At 58.4% G+C, this 27984-nt stretch overlaps 2 protein-coding genes across 4 annotated transcripts; both read right to left on the reverse strand.

Moving 5' to 3' along the window:
* Positions 1 to 1992: 1992 nt before the first annotated feature.
* RABAC1 (Rab acceptor 1) lies at positions 1993 to 4791 on the reverse strand. The gene is made up of 5 exons (XM_037065476.1): positions 4623 to 4791; positions 4106 to 4318; positions 3730 to 3827; positions 2320 to 2421; positions 1993 to 2231 (listed from the first exon to the last, which is right to left on the reverse strand). The coding sequence occupies exons 1-5, from the start codon at positions 4676 to 4678 to the stop codon at positions 2143 to 2145; spliced, it is 558 nt and encodes a 185-aa protein (XP_036921371.1). The 5' UTR covers positions 4679 to 4791; the 3' UTR covers positions 1993 to 2142.
* Positions 4792 to 9795: 5004 nt separating this feature from the next.
* Positions 9796 to 27976, reverse strand: ATP1A3 (ATPase Na+/K+ transporting subunit alpha 3). Of its 3 annotated transcripts, none has more exons than XM_037065477.1 (23): positions 27858 to 27976; positions 23878 to 24003; positions 23715 to 23774; positions 23395 to 23598; positions 22324 to 22437; positions 21840 to 21974; positions 21398 to 21515; positions 20997 to 21265; positions 19639 to 19837; positions 19453 to 19562; positions 19241 to 19375; positions 17016 to 17208; positions 16550 to 16725; positions 16326 to 16462; positions 15873 to 16023; positions 15590 to 15758; positions 12931 to 13085; positions 12731 to 12854; positions 11781 to 11926; positions 11186 to 11316; positions 10711 to 10812; positions 10274 to 10365; positions 9796 to 10023 (listed from the first exon to the last, which is right to left on the reverse strand). In XM_037065477.1, exons 1-23 carry the CDS (start codon positions 27861 to 27863, stop codon positions 9995 to 9997), a joined length of 3081 nt encoding a protein of 1026 aa, XP_036921372.1. In that variant the 5' UTR covers positions 27864 to 27976; the 3' UTR covers positions 9796 to 9994. The 3 variants fall into 3 exon arrangements, with proteins under 3 accessions (XP_036921372.1, XP_036921374.1, XP_036921373.1); XM_037065479.1 differs by having other exon boundaries at positions 23878 to 23964; positions 27858 to 27975; XM_037065478.1 differs by lacking the exon at positions 27858 to 27976 and adding an exon at positions 26867 to 26899 and having other exon boundaries at positions 23878 to 23964.
* Between the last annotated feature and the right edge of the window lie 8 nt (positions 27977 to 27984).

The following is a 27984-nucleotide window of genomic DNA, read 5'->3' on the forward strand; positions in this document are numbered from 1 at the left end:
GCTCTGCGTGGGCAGGGCCTCATCGGCAGGGCCTCATCAGCCCTGATGTTTCCTTGGCCTCTTAGCCAGCATGTCCAGTAGGAGCAGAGTACAAGCCACAAATGTAATATTACATTTGTTAGTCAATTGTAAGACATAAATTACAGAAGAGAAAGCAACTGAAACCATTTTACCTAACATATTTTCCTTCCAATGCATAACCAATATCAAAACGGGGGGAAAAGGTACATGGAGTAAGTAGCATAAATGGAAGGTAGAAAATAGGCAGGAGGAGGTTAAGATCAGTATAGGAAATGTAGAAGCCAAGAACTTACATGTCTGACCCATGGACATGAACTAAGGGGGGGAATGCTGGTGGGAGAGGGTGTGCAGGACAAAGGAGAATAAAGGGGGGGGGAACTGTAATAGCATAATCAAAATATACTTAAAAATTATTGAGACTTAAAAAAAGTCCCACTTTTTAGACAGAGGGGAAGGGAGAGAGGGAGAGAAACATCAGTGTGTGGTTGCCTCTCACACGCCCACTACTAGGGACCTGGCCTGCAACCCAGGCATGTGCCCTGACTGGGAATTGAACTGGTGACCTTTGAATTTGCAGGCCAGCACTCAATCCACTGAGCCACACCAGCCAGGGCTATTGAGACACTTTGTGCCCTTGTCCTACGGTGTCTTTGAAATTCATTGTGTTTTACTCTCACAACATGTCTCAATTTGGACCAGCCAAGTGCTCAGTAGCCACTTGTGGCTGGTGGCCACCATCTGTGACAGGATTCCAAAATGACGCTAGGTATTCAGTGAGCACTTGATAAACACTTGCTGAATGATGACCTGTGAAGTCTTTCTTAATGTTTTGATTTTAGAGAGAGCGGGAAACATCAATGTGAGAAACATTGACCTACCACCTTCCACACACCCAAATGGGGGTCGAACCTGCAACCTTGGTATGTGCTCTGACCAAGAATCAAAGCCCCAACCTTTTGGTGTAGAGACATTTTGTCCAAGCCACCTGGCCAGGTCGGAGGCCAGGCGTCTCCTTAGGACACTCCCCCTGCAGCTCTTCCTGTGGCCCAGGGCTCACAGAAATGTCACCTCCTCAGAGAGCCCTCCTGGATTGGTCCATCTGAAGCAGCCTTCAGGCGCTGCCCAGTATCTCAGTTTCTCTTTTGTCCATGTGTCTCCACGGCAGTCCTCACATTACTACAAAAAGCAATTTGTGTCTCCTTCGCTCAGAGTAAAACCAAAGCTCACACTGAAGCCTGCAAGTCTCCCCCTTTGCCCGGCTCATCAGCTCTGGCCACAGCAGCCTTATTGCCACCCCTGACCTCCTGGCTTGCTCATCTCTGGGCCTTTGCACCTACTCGCTGCCTCCTCTGTCTGGAACATTCTTCCTCCCAAGGATCTGAAGCTGCTCCCTCACTCAGTTTAGGTTTTCACTCCCCATCACCTCAGGGAGACCTTTTTTAAACTGTAACTCATCTCCAGAAATTTCTCTATGCGGGTAACATGGGACTGCTGTCCCGAGGGGCCTCCTGGCACAGCTGGCCCTCAGCTGGCATCTGGGAACTTGGACTTTATGACGGTTTCCCGGCATTCCCTGACAAGTGTGGCTCTTGTGGCTAAACTGTGCACATGGTACTGTTAAATTGGAACACCTTCCTGCTGGGAGTCTGGAATTTGGTCCGCGTCAGACAGAGGGTGATTCTGTGGCCAGCACGCGACCCACCGAGCCACACCAGCCGGGGCGCTTTGCCTTCTTCCATAATAAACAGCAGCTGTGAGTCCAGCTGTATCCTGAGTCCTCCTAGCAAACCATCAAACATGGGGCCCCTCCCAACTCTCTTCTCCTGGGCACATACCACCACTGGCCATGCCATCGCAGTTTAATTATTTATCTTGCTTAGTGTCTCCCCCCCCACCGCAAGCTCCTCTGTCGCTACCTCTGCAGCATCGCTGCACATCCCCCCACAGAACCACAGGAGACCCTGAGGGAGGATGTGCTGAATGACAACTACGGCGGCTTTATTTCCAAAGCTGGTTCCCAGGGGTTGTGATGGGAAGGGGGCCTTTGGCTGGAGCAGCAGAGCTGTGCGGAATAGGAGTGGACAGGGACGGGGCAGCTGGCGTGGGAGGCTGGCGGACACCTCACACCGGCTCCATCTGCAGCTCTTCACCCTCCACAGCCTCGATCTGGTGGAAGGCAGCGTGGGAGCCAATGACCACGAGGGTGGCTCCTGCAGGAAAAGGGACAGTTCAGGGCCTTGCTCCCTCACCTGGCCCCCAAGCACCCGCCCACACACACTACCCAGACCCTGTACTCACCCAGGACCCAGAAGACAGCCGAGCCTGCGCCAGCCAGCCAGAAGAAGGGAAAGGAGATGCCCCCAGCCAGAGCATACTGATGGGCAGGGGTCATCTCTCGGCCTAGGGGCAGATGGCATTAGGGCAGCTGTTCAGACACACGTGTCCTCTCCCAAGTAACCCTGATGTCCCTCAACAGTCTGGGGTCACAAACCTTGGGAGCCTCAGGATCATCCCAATTCCTCACACCAAAGCCCCCCAGTCCAGGCCCCACCCTTTCTCCAAAGTCCAGGCTGTCAGCCAGAACACAGCACACCCTCCTCAGCCCCTCCCCTGCCTTCATCCCCACTTCCTCCAGGAAGTTCCCAGCCCCCCCGCCCCCTCCCCCACTAGGGCTCTCCTGACACACCTGCTCTCAAGTAGACCCAGGAGTCCCAAACTGAGGGCCTAGGAGCCAAGTCTGACCTTCAATCGTGCTTTTTGAGTCTGCACAACATTCCCCAAGAATATGACTTGAGGCTGACAGAGAAATCGAATGATTTCACCTAACAATACAGACTTCTGGTTTTTCGTGGCAGACTAGAAGAGCAGGCATGCAGGCCCCTGGGCAGCAGTAGCTGAAACCAGGTGGTGGCTGCGCTCCAGGAGCTTCTTTCAGGCCCTGCACTTGCCAGCCACGGCTCTCCACCAGCCCACCTCTGTCCTGTACACAGCCTGAAGGCCTCTGCAGGGCTATCTCAGGGCTACCAGCTTACTTGATCCCAACTCCTCCCTGTCCCCACTCCAAACCCTGGACATTCCCTGGGTGGGGACTCAGGCCCCTCTTCCTTCCCAATAGTTCTTGGTGCCAGCCTGGGCATACAGGAGCCACAGGCCTCAGTTTCCCTCTCTGAGAAGTCCCAAGATCATTCTGACCCTACCCAAGGAAGCAGGACAGGGATGGGGACAGATTTAAAACAGTATAAGGTCGCCACCTGGTGTCCAGTGTGGGTGACTGCAGCTGATGCTTTCTCTCCCAAGTAACCCTGATGTCCCTCAACAGTCTGGGGTCACAAACCTTGGGAGCCTCAGGATCATCCCAACTCCTCACGCCAAAGCCCCCCAGTCCAGGCCCCACCCTTTCTCCAAAGTCCAGGCTGTCAGCCAGAACTTTGAGAAGTTCTGAACTTTGAGAACTGCTGAGAAGTCAGGGAGAGTGAGGAGAGAAGTGGGTTTAATGCACGGAAGCTAGGCGGAGAGCGGGTTCTGGGATTATTTCATCCTCAGTTTGGAGAATAACAATTTGGGCGGCTGAGATTGTAAGGGATAGGGTTTGGGCGATCTGGTGTAGATCTAGGTTTGGTAACCCTTGGGCTTCGGAGTCTAAGGCTTTTGTTCCAAGAGACCAGGATTTGAGGGTCTGGGAATCCATCTGCGCAGGGGATTTCTCACCAAAGAGCACAAACTTGGACTGCAAGGTGCGCAGATAAACGATGTAACAGGCTCCAAAGAAGACAGCAAGGGCTACCAGCAGCATGGGAGATGTCACCCTGGAGGAGGGCACAGGGAGGCATGGTCAGGCAGCTGGGGGGACTGGCCCAGCCACGGGAACCCTGACCTTCTACATCGCTGGTTGGCAGGCCAGGCAACTTCAGGTCACATTTGGTCACACCGGCCAGGCTGATGGGAAGGTAGTGAGTAGACCTTTGGTGAAAGCGTGGCAAAGCTAATCCATGGGGATGGGACCTGGCCAGTGAGAGGAGGAGATGGCCGCTGAGGGCAGGGCGGACCAGTGCGACCTGGTGGGGGCGGGCGGAGAGGCACTCACACACAGTACAAGATGAGGCCCAGGAACACGAACACATAGTTGCTCTGGTAGTACTCCACGTTTCGTACGAGGCGCTGGCAAAGCTCGCCCACGTTGCGGGGCCGCGAGAAGCGCCGCTGGTCCACGAAGGTGCCCCAGGGCCGGATGGTTGCGCGTCGCCGCTCCAGCCACTCGCGGCCCGCACCGGACGGGATCAGTTTCGGCAGCAGCGTCCTGGTGGGCGGGTCCAGGTCAGTGTAGGCAGGGATGGAGGTCGGGCCCCCAGCCAGAGGAGGCTGCGGGGGCCCTGACTCCGGGGTTCTCGGGCGGGGTGGGGAAGGGTGCAGGACCCCTGGTCCCAGGGGAGAGGGGGCTGAGGGCCAGACTCCAGGGTCCTGGAAAAGGAGACAAGGGACCGAGACCCCAGCGTTTGGGGGCTGGGGCGGGGGGTGCTGGATTCCTGGGACCCGAGGGAGGAGGGACAGAGGGTCAGGGCCCCTGGGTCTCGGTCAGGGGGGACTAAAGCCAGCCTGCTCACGTGGCGCTCAGCCCTTCCGCCCCGGCATCCTCCTGCTGGTCCTTCTCGGCTGCCATGGCTGCGTCGTGAGGGGTAGAACCGCTGTTCCGAGGCCCGGATCCCGCAGACCCCGTCAACCCTTCCGCAGCCGGGCCCCACCCAGCCGAGCCGACGTGGCGCCGTTCGGCGGCCGCTGGGGACCCGAGTTCTGCCGCTGAGCATTGTGGGAGCTGTAGTTTTCATGATGTCGGGGAGGGTGGACTCCATGATGGTGGTCTTGTTCGCAAACCAGGTTGGGAAATGTCGTGTACAGTGACGCCAGCACCTCTGAGCGTTGAGGGAGTTGTAGTTCCAGGGGCCGGGAGAGTGGCGTGGGGAAGGCTGATTGTCACGAGTCGCCGTTAAGGGAGCTCTAAAGGCAGAACCAGGTGTTATGTATTCTCCCGTGGAGGGTACAGTAGGGACCGTGTAGACCTGTGTTCTGGTTGTAGAGGACATGAGGCACATATGGAGATTTCATAAAACTGATTCCGCAGATCTGGGGCCCATCCACCTGCATTTTTAACAAGTTCCTAGGTCCTGCTGATGCTACTGGTGCACGGCCCACGTTTTGAATAGCGAGACTGTAGAGAATGCACGGGAATCCATTTCTTCCATCCTCAAGAGGTGGAGACCAGTGAGAGGGCCACAGTTGCTGGAAGAGGTATCTGAGGTGGGGAGCAAAACTCCCGACTCCCACTGATGAATGGGTTAGGACTAGAAGTAGGAACCTAGGAATATCCCGCTCTGCTCCCCGTGCATAGGGAGGCGGGGCATTGTGAAAGGGAAAGGGTCGAGAATTTATTCTTATTACTTATTTATAGAGAGAGGGGAAGGGAGGGATAAAGAGAGAAACATCAATGTGTGGTTGCCTCTCATGTGCCCCCTACTGGGGACCTGGCCCACAATCCACGCATGTGCCCTGACTGGGAATCGAGCCTGCCACCCTTTAGTGTTGCAGGCCGCTGCTCAATCCACTGAGCCAAACCAGCCATGGTGGGGTTCAGGATTTTTTAAAGAGGGTGTTGTTGTAACCAAAAATACCGGGATTTGGAGTGAGGGGTGAAAAAGCAGCCTGTGTTGACCTCATCACCATACTGAACCTTAGCGTCTTCATCTGGACAGTGGGGGACCTGATAGAACCACACTCAGGAGGTTATAATGATTCAGTTACATGGTCCATGTAAAGTGCTTGAGTCCTGATACTTTGTAACTGCCCAATAAATGGCAGTGGATCTTATTGTTACTATAGTATTGAGACAGGATAGAAAGAAGCTAGGAAAATTCCTGGTCAAGTAGAATGGGGAAAGTGAGACAAGAAAATTAAACAAGGCCAAACAGTGTGAACAACTTAGAGCCAGCTGGTGAACTGCAAGAATTTATCTCCCCTAACGAAGCACACTTGAGAGCAAATGGTTTATACCTCTTCTCCCCAACCAGAGAATGCATAGGCTCATTGGCCATAAACCACAGGTGTGGGGGCGGTGGGAGAAGAATGCTAATGCAAACAGAGAGATAACACCTGAACAAGGGGAGGCCCGTCCCCTCATTCCCAAAAGAAACAGCAGGCTGTGCTCACCCTAGGAATTCCCCCCTCCCAAATTCCCTTGTTTCCCCTATATAAACTTGCTTCTGAAAGCTCAGGGTGAGGTGGATGTTCGGGTTTTTATCCACCACCTTCTCAGATTGCTGGCCTTTAAAAAAAAAAGATTATTTATCTTTAGAGGGGAAGAGAAGGAGAGAGGGAGAGAAATATCAATGTATGGTTGCCTCTCGTGCGTCCCCTGCTGGGAACTGGCCTGCAACCCAGGCATGTGCCCTGACTGGGAATCGAACCGTGATTCTTTGGTTTGCAAGCCTGAGCTCAATCCACTGAGCTACACCAGCCAGGGCGATTGCTGGCCTTTGATATTAAAAAAGCACAACTATAATCCAATCCCTGTGATTTCAGTATCATGAATGTTATGATTATTTCTAGAGTTCAGCCTTCTCAGATTTAACAGTAACGTATTAAGAAGGGCTGCTGGCCCCCTGGATGTCCCAAAGAGTGTCTGAGACCTGGGCCTTTCTTTTCTCAGTTCCTGCAAGTGTATTTCTCTGTCTCTGCCCCTACCCTACCTCCCAGTGAGTCGTGGGAACACTGCACAGAACAGCCTCAAGAATCTGTATCAAAGTCACAGGAAGCCTGGGTTCCCTTCAATGCACCGAGGGCCTGAGTTTTCAAGGCTGGGTGAGGCTGACAGGAACTCCCACGTGGGATATCCAGGTAGCTCTTAACCCCAACTGTTGTCTTCCAAGGTCCACATCCCTTTCGTGCTTGGGCTTCAAGGTGGCCAAGAGCCTGTCAGCCAGGGAATATGATACAAATCTTCAGCATGACTTACCTGGCATGGGTGCAAGATAATCTGGGGAGGCAGGAAGCAATTGTACCCTGAGGAGCCTCTGTCCCTGCTGTCACCCAGGGGGAGCTGGGAGGGCCATCCCAAGAAGTGGGGGATGCAACTCTGCCAAGGGGCTAGTGGAGCCATAGGCAGGGAGGCCCCCTGAGGGGGCTCCTAAACTGAAGCTGAATGAGCCCCACTTTGAAGATCGGATGGGCTACTTACTGTTTACCAGCCCCAGGCTTTTAGTGGAATCTCGTTCAGGTTTCCTACTCGGCTTCAGGAAATCAGAGAAGGATGGTGAGTGCACACGCATCTGGAGAGTCAGTGGGGGAGCAGCAGCTGAGTTCAAGGTGATGGGAGCAGGGTCACCAGGGAAAGAGCCCCCAAGAAGAAGATGAATACTGGGGAGCAGAGAGTTGGAGGCAGAAGCCCAGCAGCTGCCTCCTCTGGTGGCCAACCTTGGGAGTTTTGTTTGACTTTTGTTATGTGAGCTGTTGGGTTTCCTGATATGAACTCAAAGTGATTTTACTCTACCACACCCACCAGTACTTGTTCTGAGCAGAGGACACAGCGGGGAAAGGCCCGGAGGGACAGAAGAGCAAGGGCCATGGACAGTGGGGTCCACAGGCAAGCACTCTGGTGGAGGGGCCCTCTGAGCAGGGCACTGGGGGAACTTTGAATCCGGGGTTTAGGGAGATTTGTCCCAGGTATTATGGGAGATGGGGCCCTAGGCAGAGATAGCTATTGTGACCGATGGAAGGATCCCTGAGACAAGGGGATAGTGGGAGCTTGGGCCCTTGAGAGAGGGGGCCTATCCTATGACAGGCGGGCCTTGAATTGGGGGGATGGTGGGAGATGAGGGGGCACCTGAGAAGACTGGGAGATGGGCCTTGGCCCCAGGGTCCCACTAGCCTGAGGTCTCCTTCCTGTCTCTTGGATCCCAGAGGAAGAAGAGCTGGGAGGGTAAGAAGACCTTAGCAGAGACAACCAGGAACCCGGGTTATACGAGTATTTCTGCTGTGGGACCTCGGGGAAGTCCCTGCCCTCTCTGGGCTTCTGGTTGCCTGTCTATGGGAGCGTTTCTTACACCGCACCTGACGAATAAAGTAGTCTCTGCAGCCTCCCTAAGGAAGGTCCAGGCTCACGCCACCCCTCCCCCACAGATTCAGGCACTCCTTCCGCCACTGTTTGGTGCAGTGGGCATGTGCACACACTCACCCACACTCGTGAGCTCCTAGCACCCGGGCCCCAGGCCCTCCTCCTGAGTCACATCCCTGGACTGTGTCAGGAAGGCTGCCTTGAGGGAAGTGGCATAGCTGCCCCACCAGAATGGTCAAAATTCAAAAGACTGACAATATCAAGTGTTGACAAGGAGGTGGAGCAACTTTCGCGCACAGTGGGAATGCAGGATGACACAAGAGCTTTGGAAAAGGTCAGGCTGTTTCAATTAAAGTTAAACACAGTCCATCCCATGTCCCGCAGTCCGGCTCTTAGGCAGGTACTGAATGTATCATTACTGGAATGTTCCTATTCCTAGCAGCACCAAGTGTGACAGCCTCCAAAGAGGAAACAACCCACCCTGGCTGGTGTAGCTCAGTGGATTGAGCACCGGACTGCAAAGCAGAGGGTTGTTGGTTTGAGTCCCAGTCAGGGCAAAAGCCTGGGTTGTGGGCCAGGTCCCCAGTGGGGGGTTCACCAGAGGCAACCACACATTGATATTTCTCTCCCTCTCTTTCTCCCTCCCTTCCCCTCTCTCTAAAAATAAATAAAATCTTTAAAGAAAAAAGAGGAAACAACTCTAATGTCCATCAATAGGAGAACAGACGGACAAATTACGTTATAGGCACACAGTGGAATACTATGTGGCAGTGAAAAGGAGTGGACTTCCAACACATATGACGGCGTGGGTCACTCTCCGAGACACAAAGCCGAGAACAAGAAGTCAGACACACGAGACAGCACACCACAAGGGTTCACTTATATGAAGTGCAAGAACAGGCTCAACAGAAGTCAGGTCGGGGCTGCCTCTGGAAGGGGGCCAGCTGGAAAGGGCCACAAGGGAAGTTCTGGGTGGATGGAGATGTTCTCTACCTTGATCTGGGTGACAGTAATTTTTAGCATTGTTCAGCCGTGCCTTTAAGACTTGTACACCTCACTGTACGAACGTTTCTCCCAGTAAAAGAGGGAGAAAATAGCACAGTGACGTAGAGCTTGGACAGCCCCCACAAATCCCAGATCTGTTATCTTTCAGCTCTGTGACCTTGGGCAAGTCGCTGCCCCTCTCTGTGCCTCATACCTGTGAGGATTAAATGAGCTTATACACATAAAGCGCCTAGGAGAGGGCAGAGCACAGAGCGGCGCTCCACGAGTCACCGGCGCCTCGCCATAGCCGTCCCCCGTGGTCGCCTCCCTGGGGACCTACTCCGACACTCCCTTCCCCACACATCCTGTCTCCTGAGCAATTCAAGCTGCTTTCCCTGTAACTTTCGTTGGGTTGAAAATGCCACGACTGGATGACCAGCTTCTTCTCCTGGCACGGTGCGCACCCCAGCCAGCGCGCCCACACCCCCAGTCCAGAAAGCAAGCACAACACACACCGGCTCTCTCTCCCCACGGATATATTTGATAACTGTCCAGAACCAGAGATGGCATCAGCCAGGGCAGGGGGACATCGAGGGGGAGTAAAAAAGAGCCCAGGGAGGGGGCTGGGAGGTAGGGGTGAGGCGAGGGAGAGGAACAGAGATACGGGCAAGAGAGGAGAGAGGCAGGGCGGGGGTGGGGAGAGAAGCCAGCCAGAGGCAGGAAGAGAGGGAGAAGGTGGGGGATACTTTGAGGGGGTGGGAGCAAGGTGGGGGCCACAGGGAGACAGGGCCCCTCCCCCCAGAATACAAAATGGGGGGGACCAGAGGGGGCTGTCCTGGGCTTTCGGGGAGGGGCAGAGGAGCGACGGGCGAGGTGCTGGGGCTGAGGTCAGTAGTAGGTTTCCTTCTCCACCCAACCTGGAGAGGCAAGAAACAGACACAGAGAGACAGGCACGGGGAGAAGCACAATGAGAAAGGGAAAGACAGCAACAGGACAGGGACACGTGAAAAAGACAGAGCAGAGGCCCAGACAGACAGGGAGAGAAGGCACGGAAGGGACACGGGGAGACAGAGAGTGAGGTTAGCATCATACAGGCCACCACCACGGGGCTGCCTGTGCCCCCAGCTGGCCCTCTGCCCCCCTCCCTCCGTGCCCGCAGCCCCTCACCCCCGGGGTTCCTGCGCAGGATGAGTTTGCGGATTTCATCATAGACGAAGATGAGGAAGCTGTAGGGGAAGGCACAGAACCACCAGCTGGGCCTGCGGAGAAGGGGTGATGGAAGGGCGTCAGTGCCGGGTCCCAAATGGGGACAGTGGGCAGAGCCCCAGGGGACAGGAGGGGCCACACCAAGGGGCTCTCCCTTGGTCTCTCCTGCCTACAAGCGAGGGCTGCCTTGGCCGTGGCTGGGGAGCACCCCTGTGAGGACAGCCCACCGGGGCGGGGCACGCTTGGTAACACCGAACGGGGCTGCCGTGGGGGACACAGAGGAGGGGGTTCCGAGAGACCCTGGGAGAGGCGGGCCCCAGAGGGTGTCCCATGGCAAAGGCTCCGCCCAGGATCCTGAAGCTGGCGGGGGCGCCCTGGGGGTGGCGAGGGGCACTCACTTGAGAGGGTACATGCGAAGGGCCACATCCATGCCAGGGCAGTAGGACAGGAAGGCGGCGAGGGCCGTCTCCTCAAACAGCCCGAAGATCAGGATCTTGTTCCTGGGGGCACAGGCAGGGCTGGACCCAGGCCACCCGCCCCCGCCCACAGAGACAGAAGCACACCCAGCGGCGGACGGACGGACAGGCGCGGAGGCACACGGAGAGAGAGACAAAACAAGACAGATCCTGGGAGACGGCGACAATGAAAGTAAAGACGGAAAGACAGAGACAAGGACAGACACACAGGCAGGCAGGGATGCGGACCCAATCACGCACACACGCACGCACGCACAAAAGGAGAGAGAGGGAGGGAGGCGCGGTCAAGGGTGGGAGAGAACGCAGCACAGGTCACTGGAGATGGAATCAGCGCAGAAGCAAAAGCAGACACAGCCCGGGGGGGGGAGGCAGCCAGCCCGCCCCGTGCAGCCCTCACTTCATGCCCTGCTGGAAGACCGAGTTCCTGCGGGTCTTGCAGATGATCAGGTCAGCCCACTGGACGACCACGATGCTCACAAAGAAGGCCGTGTGGCACGTGAACTCCACCACTTTCCTCTGCTCGTACGTCTGCAAGAGCCATGGCCAAGTGCGGGGAGGTAGTCAGTGTGGGCCTCGGCCCAGCCCCCGCTCCTGGTCTGTGCCCCGGGCAAAGCAGGGACTCTGTCCCAAGGGAGTCCCGAGGGACCTCAGAAACATCTCTTCTCTTAGGCCGACAGCCCCATGGGAAGAGTCAGGGGTGTACCGGGAAGCAGAGGTGAAGGGGGACCTCAGTCATCTTTCAGGGACGGGGGACCATCCCCAGCATGGAGGGATGTGGGAGGGAGTCAGGGCCTCCATGGGCCTCCTGAGGGGACAGGCACCAGTGAACTTCGAAGGGACAGAGAGACGGGGAAGAAGGCAGTGAAGGCGTCTTGCCCGGTGGGCCAGAGACCGTGGCCAGTGGGCACCAGACCCACGACAGGCTGGGCCTCGAGCACCAGGAGGCCCGGTGTGCCCAGCAAGGGTCTTGGGTGGGGCCTGGCCCCACTCACCCACTGCTGCCCGTAACTGTCCTCGAGATCATTGACGGTGCGGTCATCCCAGTTCAACCGGATGCCCACCAAGTTGCCAGGCAAGAAACCATTCTCTGCCAGGATCACAAAGTACGAGAAGAAGCCACCAAGAGCCTGAATCATTCCTGTGGGGAGGAGATGAGGAGAGGCTCAAGTCGGGGCAGACAGCCAGCCCACGGCACTTCCTGGGCCCCTGGAGACCCCCACCGGGTGGAGGGTGGGCCACCTCAGTCCTGCCTAAGCATCGTGAGGGGCAGGGCTCCCAGGGGGCAGCCTGGTGGCGAGGGCCTGAGATGGGTCGTCTGGGACAGAAGCCTCAGGGAGGGGCTCCCCAGACGATGACCTGGTGGCTCCCTCCCAGCTCCGCCAGGCCACCTGAACTTCCGGAAGTCCCTGAGGACCCTCAAACTTGAGTCTTACGGGTCCCTGTATGCAGAAATGACCTCCCCAGGCTTCTGAGCACCACCCTGAAGCCTCTGCTCATGGGGACACGCCCAGTGACCGGGAGCTGAGGACCTCTGAGGCTCTGCACACATCGCCTCCCGCCTCAGGTTGAGGAGGAGGCAGAGAGAACGGGAAAGGGGCTCAGTCCTGCCCTCAGAGAGCTCACGGGCTGGTCTCTTCCTCCCCCTCACGGAGGCAGGGGCAGCAGTGGGCTCGGGGGTGGCTGGCCTGGGGCCAGCCCTGACCTGCCACCGCGCAGTGTCCTGTGCGCTCCCCAGGTGCACCCCCCCAGGCCTGGCCTCCACCTGCGCTGGCCCCGCCACGGTGGCCACCACCCATCCACAAGCCTCTCCTTCTGGACCTCCAGCATCCAGCCCTGTGTGCGCTGCACTCATTCAGCACAAGGGTTCTGAGCGCCCACAGTGGGCCGGGCACTGCTCTAGGTCCATCGGGCCACGGTCGAGGCGGGGTCCCCAGATCCTCACCAATTTGCCCGTAGGCCATGCTGATGAGCCTCTCGTTGACCAGCTTGTCTGTGCGTGGATTCCTGGGCTGTCTCTTCATGATGTCACTCTCGGCAGCCTCGTACGCCAGCGAGATGGCAGGGACCTGGGCAGGAGAGGCCAGGTGAGCCAGGAGTGAGGGGCCCACCCTGCCGGGGCCCCGGGAGAGGGCGGAGGCTCACCATATCAGTGCCCAGGTCGATGCAGAGGATGGTAATGGTGCCCAGAGGCAGCGGGATGTTGGCCATGATGAACAGCAGGAAGGGGGTGATCTCGGGGATGTTGCTGGTCAGGGTGTAGGCGATGGATTTCTTCAGGTTGTCAAAGATCAGGCGGCCTGTGGCGGGGACAGGTTCAGACCTCGGCACCAAACCATGATGCCCCATTCCCTCTGCCCCTTCCCTGCCCAGGCCGCTCGTCCTTGCTAATCCATCCCCTCACCTGCCCCCCTGTCCACACACGTGCCACCATGTCACCCCTGTTAAACCAGGTCTTTGAAATACACCCTCTTTGGAAGTCTGTTCAGCAGTTGCTATTACAGTGTAACGTCCCCTTCTCTATTGAGTAACCCTGTAACCCCGCTCCTAGGTTTATGCCCAAGAGATATCAGTGCTCATGTCCACAGAAAGCAAGAGCGAGCCCTGGCTGGTGTAGCTCAGTGGATTGAGCACGGGCCTGTGAAGCAAAGGGTCGCCGGTTCGATTCCCAGTCAAGGTACATGCCTGGGTTGCAGGCCAGGTCCCCAGTAGGGGACACATAAGAGGCAACCACACATTGATGTTTCTCTCCCACTCTTTCTCCTTCCCTTCCCCTCTCTCTAGAAATAAATCAATAAAGTATTTTTTTAAAAAAAGCAAGAGCAAATGCTCACCTTAGGGTCAGTCACAATAGCGAAACCCAAAACAGACCGCAGTATTCCCCAGCTGGGGAGTGGGTAAACAAACCGGCCCACCCACACAATGGGATACGACTCAGCAAGGAAAAGGAACTCGCTCTGTCACACCCAGCTCCGTGGGGGAACCTCACACACGTGACACCGAGTGAAGGGAGCCCGACAGGGAGGCACTCACACTGCATGAGTCCCTTTGGGTGAGACGTGAAAGTGACCTGCGGTGCCAAAGCCAGAGAATGGCTGTTTCTGGGGGCCTGATGAGACCCTGACCGGGGGCTGGAGACGTTCTCCCAGTCAGGGTCTACTGGGTGCACGCATGGGCACACGTGAGAAAGTCCTCGAGTGGCCCACCTGACTGCATGCATGTCCTGGCCCCCCCCCAAACGCAATCAGTACAGTGTGTATCAAGTTCAAAGAAACTCAGGGTGACTCCAGCCAGCCTGTCCCTCCACCTTCTCTCCCGAGTTGAGAGACACGAGCAGTAAGATACGCCTGAGGATTAGGCAGAAAGGCCAGCTGCATGCTGGTGCGGACGGTTCAGTCGGCTTTGCGTAAAGCAGGAGGAGACTTAGGTGCTCACACCTGCTGTTGCTTTCCCTCCAATGCACGTGCTGCCCTCCACACACCGGTGGTATCACATCCTAAAGGATCTACGGGTGAGACGACGACCTAAATGCTCTTGACCGTGACTCAGGGCGCCCAGTGGCGGGGGGGTGGGGGGCACTGATGCCTGCCAGAGCTGGGCGGTGGGTGGGCACAGCGGGGCTCACGAGGCCATGCACTCAGCTCAGGGGCGTCACCCCTGGGCTCTCCCGTCCGGAAGTGCAACTTTGCTTTTGTGGCTCCAGAGAGCCCTTCCGTGTCCACCCTCTCTAGGCACGGCCCCCGTTACTACCCGTCACAGCACCCTGCTTGCTTTCTCAGCACTTGCCACAATTTGTCACGAGGCCTCTATTTGTCTGTGAACTTAAGGCTGTCTCCCCCGAGTCCTTGAGGGCAGGGACCACGTCTGCTCCGCTCGCAGCCTATCTCCGGCATCCGTGTGGAGCGCCAGGTGGGACCCAGTCAAGGTCTGGAAGGCGTGAACCCGTGCACCGTGTGTGCACTGCACACCTACAGGCACCCGGGGGTGTGACGAAGGATTCGCCATGGTGCCCTCTGGGAGGTGGGAGGCAAGGAGTAGGGCATCGAATTTGTCACTGTCGGCTCAGCCTTCCTGTCTGAGTTCTCTCTTACTCATTATCTGTTGTACTGGGGACGTTTCAAACGGGGGAGGGGGAAGCTGGAAGGAAAGGCCCCACAGCACGAACAGGGATGGTTTCTGGGTGAGGAGGTTATGGGCGATGCCAATTTTCTCCTTCATGCCTTTCTATTCTGTATAGTCATCGTGAGTTATGTTGATGGTCAGAATAAAATCAAGTGTGAACAAGCCCCCTGTGTGGCTGTGCGGCCCGGGCTCCCAGCGTCTCGCCTCACACACGGCGCTTCACCCGCCTCACCCTTGCACACTCCGCTTCCTCTGCCTGTGCTCCCTTCCCTGGCACTGCCTACGCGAAAACACCACCGTGGTCCTGAGGACGGGCAGCGGTCCCTGTCCACTCTGGGAAGCTTCCTTGGCCCTGACCCCAGGTCGGGTGAGGGGCCTCCTGAGGGCTCCTGTGGGACCCTCCGTTCCCGTGGCCGCACTTACAAGTGTTTTAAGGATGCTCCTGAGTCTGCCCACCGGCCTGGCCCTGCGCTGGGCAACGCTGGGACCCAGAAGGACATTGGCTCGGTCCTGCCCCAGCCCCAGGGGGTGGGAGACTGAAAAGGAGAAGCTCAGGCTTCACCACCCAGTGGGGTTCCAGGGTCTCCCCACTGTGTGTTTCGTGGCAGCACTGGCCTATTCCCTTTCCCCTTCTCCGGCCTCACACAGGCACCCCGGTCTCCAGGGCCACCTGGCCACTCACCCTCCTCCACACCCGTGACGATGGAGGCAAAGTTGTCATCCAGCAGAATCATGTCCGCTGCCTGCTTAGAGACGTCAGAGCCGGCAATGCCCATGGCCACCCCGATGTCGGCCTTCTTCAGAGCGGGGGAGTCGTTCACGCCATCCCCAGTCACGGCCACGATGGCTCCCTGCAGAGAGAGAGGGTAGGGAGGACGCCCAGAGGCCCGGCCCCAGCCCCCTCTCCCCAAGGATCAGCAGCCCGGGCCCCGCCCCCTCCTGCCGGTGGCGCCAGCCCCGCCCACCTGTCTCTGACAGCCCTCCACAATGATGAGCTTCTGCTGGGGGGATGTGCGGGCGAAGACGATCTCAGTGTGGTTCTGCAGGATCTCATCGATTTGCTCGGAGGTGAAGTCCTTGAGGTCGGTGCCATGGATCACACAGGCCTTGGCATCCCTGGGAGGAGCAGAGAGTGGTCAGCACCCATGGGGACTGTTGCAGTGACTGACGGGCAGAGAGCCAGGCAGGCCAGACCCACAGACAGGGGAGGCAGAGGGCCAGGCTCTGAAGCTGAGGCTCAGGGAGGCCGAATGACTTGCTCAAGGTCACGAAGCCCAGGAGTGGCAAAGCCGGGGTGTGAAACTACCCCAGCCTGGAGGAGGAACAGAACCCGGGCACTGAGTCTACAGAGGAGACCCAGAAGGAAGGGGACCTGCCACCCTGTGGGGGAGAAGGCTGAGCCAGTGGGTGACGCTCACCGGGGGTTGACCTGACTGACTGGAATGTTGAGCCGGGCGGCGATGTCCTCCACAGTCTCGTTGCCCTCGGAGATGATGCCCACGCCCTTGGCAATGGCCTTCGCTGTGATGGGGTGATCGCCTGTGACCATGATGACCTGCGGGCATTGTTTGGGGATGGTCCAGCCTCCGCACCGGCCCCTGGGGCGCTGGCCCTGCCCCCTCCCAGCTGCCCCAGGCCACACCTTGATGCCTGCGCTTCGGCACTTGCCCACTGCATCGGGGACGGCCGCCCGGGGCGGGTCGATCATGGACATGAGGCCCACAAAGCAGAGGTTGTCTGTGGTGAAGTTCACGTCATCACAGTCGAAGGCAAAGCCCTTGGGGAACTGCTCCTCGGGCAGGTAGTAATGGCAGAAACCTAGGGGCGGAGACAGCGTCGGGCATGAGGGCTCTGGCCCCAGCCCCACAGCTCCTGGCCGCCCAATCCCAGCACCCATCTCCCAGTGGGCCAGCCAGTCAGCCAACACCATTGCCTAAAGATGCCATCCTTTCCCATTGATTCGTTTGTTCATTCATCTATTTATTCATTCATGGTGCATTCTGGCAGGCCCTACTCTGGGCAGCGTCGTGCTCCTCCTTAACTCCAAGGCGGCGTCTCCAAAGATGACCCCGCTCCTGCCCCAACTCAACCCCACCCATGCTGCGCACCCAGCACGCGCTCGCCAAGGCCACCAAGCTCAAGGTAGGCGTTCTGGAAGGCTTCCTTCATCTCCTCGTCCAGTGGCTGCTCCTTGCCCTGCAGCAGGATGGTGGAGCAGCGGTCCAGGATGCGCTCCGGGGCGCCCTTCATCACCAGCAGGTACCGGTTGTCGTTGGGGTCCTCAGTCTCGTGGATGGAGAGCTGTGGGAAGAGCAGAGGGTGGGTGTGCCTGAGCCTCGCAGGGACCTGGAGGCTGCCCTGGTGGCAGGGCGAGGACCCCCGGGGCCACCCAGAGCCACGGGTGCCGGGACAGACAGCCCCCGCAGAGGGCGCTGCCTAACTCTCTGCCCGAGAGGCCCTCTGTTTCCGGGGCCCTTACAGAGATCTCTGTTCACGCCTGCCCACATCTGTCTGTGTCTCACAGACATTTCTGACCCTCTGCATTTCTCACGGAAACATCGGCTGTCCGTCCGCAGGACGTGCACCTCTCTGCCTGCCCTTCACCTCCCCCAGCTCCTTACCCCACATCTGACCCATCAGACCCAAATCCAGTCTGCTCACCTCTGAAGCACACCCAGGTCCTGACCTCTTCTCACCTCCCACCTCCAGGGCCCCTGTCTGGCCGCCACCACCTCTCACGTGGAGCATCGCCGTGGGTCTCCACACTGAACCCCCCCCCCCATGGCCCTGCCCCTTAGCATTTCCTCCCCACAGCAGCCAAGAGGACTCTCTGAGCAATGTGATTGGTGGAAAATGGTACAGCCACTTTGGAAAACAGTCTGGCCGCTCCCACAAAGGTTAGGTACAGAGTTGGCACCATATGGCCTGGTCATCCCTAGATATACACGCCCAAGAGACACGCACACAACGTCCACACAAAAACTTGTCACGTGAGCCCCGGCTGGCGTGGCTCAGTGGACTGAGCACTGGCCACTGGCCTGCGAACTAAAGGGTTCGATTCCCAGTCTAGGTCACGTGCCTGGGTTGCAGGCCAGGTCCCTGGTAGGGGGTGCACAAGAGGCAAGCACACACTGATGTTTCTCTCCCTCTCTTTCTCCCTCCCTCCCCCTCTCTAAAAAGAAATAAATACACACACACACACACACAAACAACTTGTCCTATGGGCGTTCACAGCCGTGTTATTCATAGTAGCCGTAGGGGCAAACAAATGGGTTCTTTCCACACAGTGGAAGGCCGCTCGGCCATAAAAAGGAGAGAAGCGCTGCCCCACGCTACAGCTTGGATGAGGCTCGCAGACATCGTGTGAAAGAAGCCAGATACAAAAGGTCACACGTTGTGGGATCCCATTCACGTAAAAAGTCCAGAATAGGCAAATCCACAGGGACAGGAAATAACTCTTCTTAGGGGTTGCCTAGGGCTTGGGGAGAGGGGGGAGGTTGCAGGCAACAGCTAAGAAACGTGGGGTTTCTTTCTGAGATGATAAAAATGTGTCAAATTGTGTAGATGACACACATATCTGCGCATATACTGAAACTGTCGACGTATGCACTTTAAAATGGGTGATCCGTGGTATGTGAGTGATAATAAAGGGGTGTAGAAATGTGAGTCGGGTCCCATCTCTCCTCTGCTCCTGTCCCCCTCAGAGTCACACCCAAGTCCCCTCCGGGTCCCACAAGCCCTGACGGGACCTGCCCTTAGCTCCCACCCCACTCCCTGGCTCACGGCTCTGCCACACTGGCTGCTGGCTCCCGTTGAAATACGCCAGCCCACTGCCGCTCCAGGGCCTTTGCACACACACTGTGCCCGCTGCCCAGAACCCTCCCTGCGCGCCCCCCTCACAGCACGATGGCTGGCAGACGTGTTCTGCATTTCTCTGTGCCTTTGCCCTTGTCTGTTTTCTAGCACCAGAGTGGAAGTTCCACAAGAGGGACTTGTCTCACTGCTGCATGTGTCCCCGACATCTAAACCATGTGCCTGACAGGTGGGGGCTGCTCGAGAACGTATTTGTTGACTGAATAGAAGCGATCCCTCGCTGGCTGGTCCCCCCCTCCCCTGCTGCGGGAAGAGCTTCACTCCCCCACATCTCGCTCCGGCAGACCCCTCAGGTCTGTGCCTCTCCCTGCCAGGTGGGTACCATTGTCCCAATTTCACAGATGGGGAAGCCGAGGCTCTGTGAAGACCAGTAAGCTGCTGAGAGCAGGAGGACAGCAGGGTGCAGCTGACCACTCAGGCACCACGGAGACAGCGAGGTCCAGGCTGGAGCCCCGAGTACCTGGTATTTGTTGGTGGAGTTAAAGGGGATCTCGGCGACCTTCTTGTTCCGTTCCCGCATCAACTTCACGGAGCCGGAGGACAACTCAATGCACTTCAGCAGGGCCGACTCCGAGGCGTCCCCGGCCACGTCCCTCTGGGGAGAGAGGGCTGTCAGGACTGAGCAGCACGGGTGGGCACAGGCAGTCCCGAGTGGCCGGCGGCCAGACCCACCTTGAGCACAGGGATGTTGTCCTGGCCGCCCTTGAAGACGGCCCGATTGCAGAGTCCGGCGATGTGAGACAAAGCCACCCAGGTGTGCGAGCTCTTGTCGAACGAGGTCCCTGAAGGAGGCACGTGTCACAGCTGGGGACGCCTAGGGGCCAGGCCCCCGCAGCCCCTGCCTGGGCGCCCCCTCACCTGACTGGTCCTCAGTGGTGTCGGCCTCGTGGATCTGATTGTCGAACCACATGTGGGCGACAGTCATGCGGTTCTGCGTGAGGGTCCCTGTCTTGTCGGAGCAGATGGTGGACGTGGAGCCCAGGGTCTCCACAGCCTCCAGGTTCTTCACGAGGCAATTCTTCCGGGCCATGCGCTTGGCAGTCAGGGTCAGACACACCTGTGGGTGCACGAGGACAGCCGCGTGGCAGGCAGAGCCCCGGTGGCCGGGCTGGACCAGCAATACGAGTGCCGACAGCCCAGCTTCCCAGCCCAGGGAGAATTCTGGGTGGCTTGCAAGAGAGAATGGTGCCACCCAGCAATCCCACCCCGAGGCACAAACCGAGAGAAAAAAAATGCTCCTCAAAAGGCATGTACTCGGTGTTCCTAGCAGCAGCCTTTATAAGAGCTTCAAGGTGAAACAATCCAAATGTGCACTGACTAAAGAAGGGCCAGATAAACTGTGGGATAAGGACGGAGCACAGCCAGCTCCATGGGTGGAGTTCAAAAACAGGAGGCTCGGCTCAAAAGAGCCAGAAACAAGAGTTCCAGCTGAATTATTCCCATTGATGTGAAGCAGGGAAGCTATGCCTCAGCAGGGCCTTTTCTTTGGGGGCTGGATGAGGTCTTGGGGGCGCGACTGGGGAGCGTGAGCCTGGTGCAGCTGCCATGGGTGTGTCTTGTTTACCCAGACTCTCCGGCTGCACATTCGTATGCGTTGTGCGCACACTGTTTGCCAATGAGCAGCCTTTGACCTGGAGTAGCTCCGAATATGCTAAGACGGAAAGCCTGCCTGCTGGTGCGTTAGGAATCAAAGGGCAGACTCGTGTTCCAAAGGCGGACCCTTCTATGTGCCGGAAAACTCTTACTACCACGCTGCCATTGCCCGCACCTGACAAGAGGAACGCAGAGAGTCGAATTCTGCAATGGGGCTGACAGCTGGACAGTGGACACGGGAGAGTTGTTTTATTTTTAAACTATTGTAATGTATTCTTTAGACTTTCTGCCACTACGGCATACTTCTTAAATTCGTAGGTTATCTTTGAAAAGTGATGGCATTGTTGGCCCCTTATGCCTTGTAGTGTTCCTCAAGGTTTTTGTTTGCTTGTTGTTTGGTTAGTGAGGCTGAGAGGTTCCCAGGACCCTCTTCATTGAAGATCTGGGGGGCTCAGCCCCCAATACCCAAGTTGCCCTTGTCAAGAACATGGACACCCAAGCCCGAGGCCCCTCCACCCTCAGACCCAGGGGTCTGAACCTCAGCCACCCTCTCTCCCAGGACTCAGGGGTCTGGGCCCCCAGTCCTTCCTCCCCCAGACCCGCTGGAAGGGTCCAGGCCTTACAGTGACAGTGGCCAGCAGGCCCTCTGGGACATTGGCCACGATGATGCCAATGAGGAAAATGACGGCCTCGAGCCAGGTGTATCCGAGAATGAGGGAGAGGATGAAGAAGGAGACGCCCAGGAAGACGGCCACGCCGGTGATGAGCTGGATGAAGTGCTCGATCTCGATGGCGATGGGCGTCTTGCCCACCTCCAGGCCTGAAGCCAGGGTGGCGATCCGGCCCATGACAGTGCGGTCCCCTGTGGCCACCACCACACCCCGAGCCGTGCCTGGAGGGCGAAGGGGATTCGACTGAGGTGGGGGGAAACTCAGTGAAATTAGGAGGGACCTGAGCCCCAGATGCTTGCCCCTCTGTCCTGACCCGCTCAGCCCCGACTTGGGGCCCTGCCACACCCCCTCACCTTCCACACAGTTGGTAGAAAAGAAGGTGATGTTCCGCGTCTCCAAGGGGTTGTCGTGTGTGCAGTCGGGGGAGCGGGTCTGGGGTTCCGATTCGCCGGTCAGGGAGGAGTTGTCCACCTGCGGGAGGGAGCAGCCGAGAGATGGCTTAACCTGCAGCTTGAGGTCAGGGGCCATTTGTCCCAAGGAGACTGGGGCTGAGGCCTGTGTCCCCAGAGGCCACAGCCAGAAGCCTGGGTGCCTGGCTGGGTGAGTGGCGTTTGGAAGGCCAGAGGTTGGGCTCCTGCACATGAGGAGAGGACAGGGCTTCCTGCTAAGGTCTAAGGTAACTCTGGGTCTCAGAGGTAAGGACAGGGCCCTGGACTCCTGGGTCTGAGGGAGGAGGGGCTGGGGGCCTGGACACCCGGCCACAGCAGGAAGGGCAGAGCTGGGCCCCAGGCTCACCTTGCAGCCATGGGCTGAGATGATACGCAGGTCCGCTGGGACTCTATCTCCGCCCTTGATCTCCACCAGGTCGCCGACCACCACGTCCTCAGCGTTCACTTGCATCTTCTCACCTTCCCGGATCACCAGGGCTTGCTGGGGTGGGATGGAGAAGAGTCACCCGCCGGACTCTCTCTGCCTGGGGTCACTTGGCACTGCTGCCACCCACCCGTCCACCCCAATCCGGCTACTTCTGGGTGCCCCTCACCTGGGGAACCATGTTCTTGAAGGACTCCATGATCTTAGAGCTTTTGGCCTCCTGGTAGTAGGAGAAGCAGCCGGTGATGATGACCACGGCCGCCAGCACGATGCCCAGGTACAGCTGCGGGGAGACGCNGGTGGGATGGAGAAGAGTCACCCGCCGGACTCTCTCTACCTGGGGTCACTTGGCACTGCCGCCACCCACCCGTCCACCCCAATCCGGCTACTTCTGGGTGCCCCTCACCTGGGGAACCATGTTCTTGAAGGACTCCATGATCTTAGAGCTTTTGGCCTCCTGGTAGTAGGAGAAGCAGCCGGTGATGATGACCACGGCCGCCAGCACGATGCCCAGGTACAGCTGCGGGGAGACGCAGGGTTACGGCCGCCCTGAGCTACTCGCAACCCCACCCTGAGTTTGTGGGACCTTTGAAGGAGGCTTTGCACCGATGGGGATCTGTACGTATGTGTCTGACCCCAGGGTTGTGTCCATTTGAAGGTCTGTGTGTCTGAGTCTCTCTCGTCTGTGAGTCTGTCCATACCCGTGTTTGAGTCCCTCTTTTTGAGCAGGTGTGTCTGGGTCTGTCTAATTCTCTATGCTGTGCATCCATCTATCTGTCTTTTTGCCTATATTAGAGGATCTGGAGGTATGCTGTTATCTGTCCATGTGTCTGTCTGTGTTTAGGCCAGTGTGTCTGTCTGCGTGCCTGGCTTTACATTTATGGGACTGTGTGAGTCTCTGTATGTGCCTCTTTGTCTGTCTGCCTGTCTGTCTTACTGTTTAGGTGTTAATTTCAGAGGATGCTGTGAGTTCCTGTGTCTGTCTGCCTGTCATGCCTGTGTGCCTGAACTAGGTGGCGGCGCGATTATGTCCAAGAGTGACTGCGCGGACCCTGTACATGTGCATGTGTGTGTGGAAGAACCCCCACACCATCCGTGTTCAGGTCTGTGTTTATAGGCATGCCATCTGTGGGGGCCGCGTCCCTGCGTGTCCCTGCATTGGGCGGGTGGGTCCAGACTGACCCACAGGTGGGTGAGCCTGTGTCTCACACTGTCTCTGTGTGTCTTTCAGGCCATGGCCACCTGGTGGTGTCTGTCCCTAAGGCCATAGAAATCACACAGCCTTGGGATGGAGCCACAGCGTCCACGTCCCGCTGTGTGCTCTCGGGCACGTTACCCGGCCCGTCTGAGCCTGTGTTCCTTGTACCTTCGGTGGTTTTTCAATGGGGTGATTGTGAAAGGTACACGAGAAAAAAGAGAGGAGTCGAAGGGGACACAGAGAAGTGCCCTTGCACAGAGCCGGGTGGAGGGCACTCACGTTGTCTCCTGAGGGGTCGTCCTCAGTGCCCGCCTGGATGCCGTAGGCCAGGAAGCAGAGGATGGCCCCGATCCACAGCAGGATGGAGAAGCCGCCGAAGAGCTGGCGGCAGAACTTGACCCACTCCGGGGTGGTGGGCGGTGGCGTGAGCGCGTTAGGCCCGTCCCGGGCCAGGATCTCCTGGGCTTTGCTGTGGGTCAAACCCTGGGGGACACAGGACTCACACAGAACCGCCCCTGAGCAGCCCCGGCACCCCAACGCTTCAGGGCCACCCCAGGACCCAGGGCCGGCCCCACCCGCGCCCCCCAGGCCCGCCGCACCTGCACGCAGTCCGTGTTGTACTTCCGGCACACCTCTTCCACTGACATCTTGTGCTCTGTCTGAGGGACGGGAGTTTGGGGGGAGGCGTGTGAGTGTGGAGACCCCCAGCGGTGGGGCGGGGCCTGCTCTGGGGTGCCCTGCGGTGCAGAGGGTGGGGCTTACCATGGCCACCTCCTTCTTGAGGTCGTCCATGTCCCGGCGCTCCTTGGCCTTGCTCTTCTTGGGCGAGCTCTTGTCATCTTTCTTGTCCTGCGAGGTGGCGACACGATAGCTGTCAGAGCCACCAGACTGCGGGCGAGAAGGGGTTACAGGGGCACACCGGCCCTCCGAGCTCACTCTCTCCCCGTCCTGTGTCTCTGGGCAGGATCCCCCCTGGCTCTGGGTGACTCCTCCCAAACCGGGGGGTCTTGTCCCCGTGGACTGGCCGCACTGTCTCTGTGTGTCTCTGGGTCTCTGTCCCTGAGGGTCTCCACCTGGGTCAGTCTGTGCTCCTCTGTCTGTTTCTGTACCCACATCTGTGGGCAGCTTCCCCGCTGTCCCCATGCGTCTTTTTTTCTCTGTGTGTTTCCTTCTGTCTCTTTCTTCCCCTCCCTGGACCTGTCTAACCTTCCGAGTGTTTCTTGCTGTGTCTGTCTGTCTGTCTCTTGTCTGTCTGGGTCTGTGTTTGTGCCTCTCTGTCTCGTTCTGCTTTGTCCTTCTCTGTCTCCTTCTGTCTCGTTATCGCTCCATCTTTGCATCTCTGTGGCTATTTCTATCCCTGATCTCCTGATCTCTCTCCCTCATCAGTTAATGTCGGTGGTTCTTCTCTCTCTGCCTCTGCATTTGTCCCTAAGAATTCTGTTTCCCTTGGCTCTCTGCCTCTTTCTCATACGACGTCTGCCTCCATCTCTGGAAGGTACCTCTGCTGAGTCCAGCTGAGTTTGTCTCTCTGGGTTCCTTTATTTTGTAAAATATTTTATTTATTTACTTCTTAGAGAGAGGGGAAAGAGAGGGAGAGAAACATCAATGTGTGGTTGCTTCTTGTAAGCCCCCAACAGGGACCTGGCCCACAACCCACATGTGCCCTGACTGGGAATCGAACCTGCGACCTTTTGGTCCACAGGCCAGTGTTCAATCCACTGAGCTACACCAGCCAGGGCTCTCTGGGTTCTTATGTCTCTCCCAGGTGGTGTGTTGGGATCTCAGACTATCTCCAAGTGTTAGTATTTTATGTCTCCACATCTTTCTCCATCCTCATATCTGCCTCCCTCTGTCCTGTGTGTCTGGCTTCATCGCTCAAGCTCTCTCCTCTCTGTGGTGCTCAGCGTGTCTCCCTGTCTGTCCGTCTCTCCCTGTCTCACTCTGCAACCTTCCTCTCAGGCCCTGCGTCTGTCTGTCTCTGCGTCCATCTCTGCATTTCTGTCCCTCCAGCTCCAGCTCTTCCGTGCATTGCTCTCCCATCTTCTCCAATCTGTCTGTTTTCTTGGGCCTCACTCCAAAGCCCTATGGATATCTCAGTCTCTGTATCTCATGAGATCCAGCAAACCTTGGGAGACAGCCAGTCCCGAGGGCCTTGACTGACAAGTGGTGGGCCCTGGTCTCTCTCCCGAGGGCTGGTGGGAGCCACAGGCGGATTGGAACAGGAGGTGGGTACAGTCAGGTCTCTGGAGGACAGAGTGGGAGCTGCCTGGGCTTGGGGTACAGAAGAGCAAGAGGCAGGAGCCCTGGGCCTGGCCTGACTGAATTCTGTGTGAGGGGGAGTGACTGAAGTTCCAGCCTGGTGGCCTGGGCAGATGGGGAAGGCAGTGTCCTGGGACGGTGACAGGAGGGGAGGGGTGAGGCCAGGTGCTGGTAGAGGGCTGCTGAGAGGTACAGTGGGCCCATGGCCAAGCCGGGATCCCAGGCTCAGCGAGGCTCAGAGATAATCTCCTTGTGACCTTGTAGAGAGGGCTGAGCCGCCTGCTGTCTGCCACCAGACAAGAGGCCGAGCTGGGGGACTCCTGGGAGGGGCTGCAGCCCCTGGCCTCAAAGAGACTTGCAGGGGGTTGGAGAGAGGCTTGGCCCTGGGCCAGCCCTGCAGTAGCACTGCGTCTGACAGGGAAGCACGAAGGCTTGGGGGACAGTGAGGACACTCCTCCATCCCCCATCCCAAGAGGGGTCTCGGCCTCTGCAGAGAAGCAGGCCCATGGATGTGGAGAGATGTGGAGGTATCAGCTCACGGGGTCAAGGCAGAGACAGGAAAGGGAGGCAGGAGAGGGGAGATGGGAACCTGGCAGGAGTGAAGAGGAAAACCAGCTGCTCAGCCCTCAAGTCTTAAGAGAGGCCGGGAGCTGATGCCTGGGTCCCTCTGAGGCCTAGGAGTGGGACCTGGACTCCTGGGTCTGAGGGAGGGGCTGGGACACCTGAGGTCTTGCTTGCTCTTGCCATGCCAAGACTCCATTGGGAAAGGGCACCCATCTGCTGGGGGTGGGGGGGAGGAGTGAGGCTTTCCCAGTGAAGGCACAAGGTCCAGATGGGTGCACCATGGGGTGGAGCACTTCTGAGGGTGGGGGGCATGCCTGTGTCACTGCAGCCTGCCCGTGTGGCTCCTTGCCGTGTTCTGTGCTGTCTGCCTCCCTCTGAGTCCCTCAGCTCCCACAGCCTCTGTACCTTTTCCAGGCCATCCCCCGGCCCCCGTCTTGGTCCGTCTGGAGCATCATCTCTGAACGTCTCTCCCCCAACTCCCCTATTGCCCTCTGCCTCCTCTTCCCGTCATTCAGGCCGAGTCAGGTTGTGTCTGGATAACAAATGTCTGTCCTTGGGTTGCCTCAGTGTCTCTCTCTGTCTCTCTCTGTCTCACCCATGGCTCTCTGCCGTGCATCTCTGTCTTCGTCTCCATGTCTGTCTCTTTCTCTGTGTCCTCTCTACACCACCCCTGTCTCTGCTTTCCATGTCTAAAGCACCTCACTTCTCTTCTTGTTCCCACGTCTCTCCCCAGTCTCCTCACCCCCTGGTTCCTTCTCTAAGACCCGTGCCTCTCCTCCATCTGCCCCTGGGCTCCCCTCCTTTCATCCCACTTACCTGGAAGCACCACTGACTGCCCCCTCCCCCCTCCACGTCCTCTCCCCAGCCATTTCTTCTCCCCATTGCCCCTCACCCACCCCAACCCACAGATCTGTGGCCCCACCCCCACCTCTATCCCTGGGCCCATCAGCCTTCATCCGCCATCTTTCTTATATTCCTTACATCTCCTTTTCATTAACCTCTCCCATCCACACCCTCTCTCCTGATCCCACCCTCCTCCTTCTCCCACTCCTTCCCCCGGGGCCCCGCCCCAGACACTCAGGGAGGAATCCAGGGCTGCGGCGGGGTCAGGTGGTCAGCCGGGAAAGGAGACGGCATCTGGTGGAGAGACTGGCAAACAGACAAGGACACACGGACACCGAGGCAAGGGCAGAGCGGGGCACGCACAAACCCCACCACCACCACCGCGCATTTGCAAACGTGCACCCTCAGCAAGGCTCTCGGTCCACCCCGCCACGGTCCTCCAGTCCTCCCCAGTGTCTGCTACCCCGGATTAGGGGCTGGGCACCAACCGCAGCCCCAGGTCGCCCTGAACCAAACTGCAGGGCCCCCCCACCCAGGCCTGGAAGGAGAAAGAGAGGTCATCCGGCCCCCACCGGGCCAGGGAAGCAGAGGGGCTTTGCCGCCCCCAGGCACAAACGCCAACTGGCAGGAGCAGCCAGACGTGGTTTCGGACAGTCAGACATGACCCCAGTACACAGTGTCAGGCAGATGGGGCCCCCGGGCCCGACAGAGCCAGGAGCTCGCGCGCGCGCACATGCACACACACACACACACACACACACACACACACACGACTGAGCATGCCAAGCATCCGGGCGGGCAGGCAGCGACGACGCGGACCGGTCGGTGCCCCGGGACCTGGCACACAAAGGCGCAACGACATGCGCCACAGACCCCCGCGCCCCAGGCGGTCCGCGCACACGCTCAGCCGGAGACACGAGCTCGAGCGCGGGCCGGGCCGGCGGGCTCAAGGGGTCCCGCGGGCCTGGCCCCGGGGCGCGGGGGTCCCGGAGCCCCCACCCTCGCAGAGAGACACCCAGCGTCCCCGGACCCGCTCTGTCGCGCGCACGCACCGCCCGGCCCGCAGGAGCACCTACCCCCATCTTGGCGGCTTCAGGGGGCAGGGGCCGGCGGGCGGGGAGGGGGCCGGGGCAGGGGCCTCGGGGTGGGCTCTGGCGCGGGGTCGGGCTGGGGGCCTCTGCAGCGCCCGCGCCTCGGTCCGCG

This window comes from Sturnira hondurensis, unplaced genomic scaffold, assembly GCF_014824575.4.
Source record: "Sturnira hondurensis isolate 20B ecotype Veracruz unplaced genomic scaffold, ASM1482457v3 Scaffold0015767, whole genome shotgun sequence".
NCBI lineage: Eukaryota > Metazoa > Chordata > Mammalia > Chiroptera > Phyllostomidae > Sturnira > Sturnira hondurensis.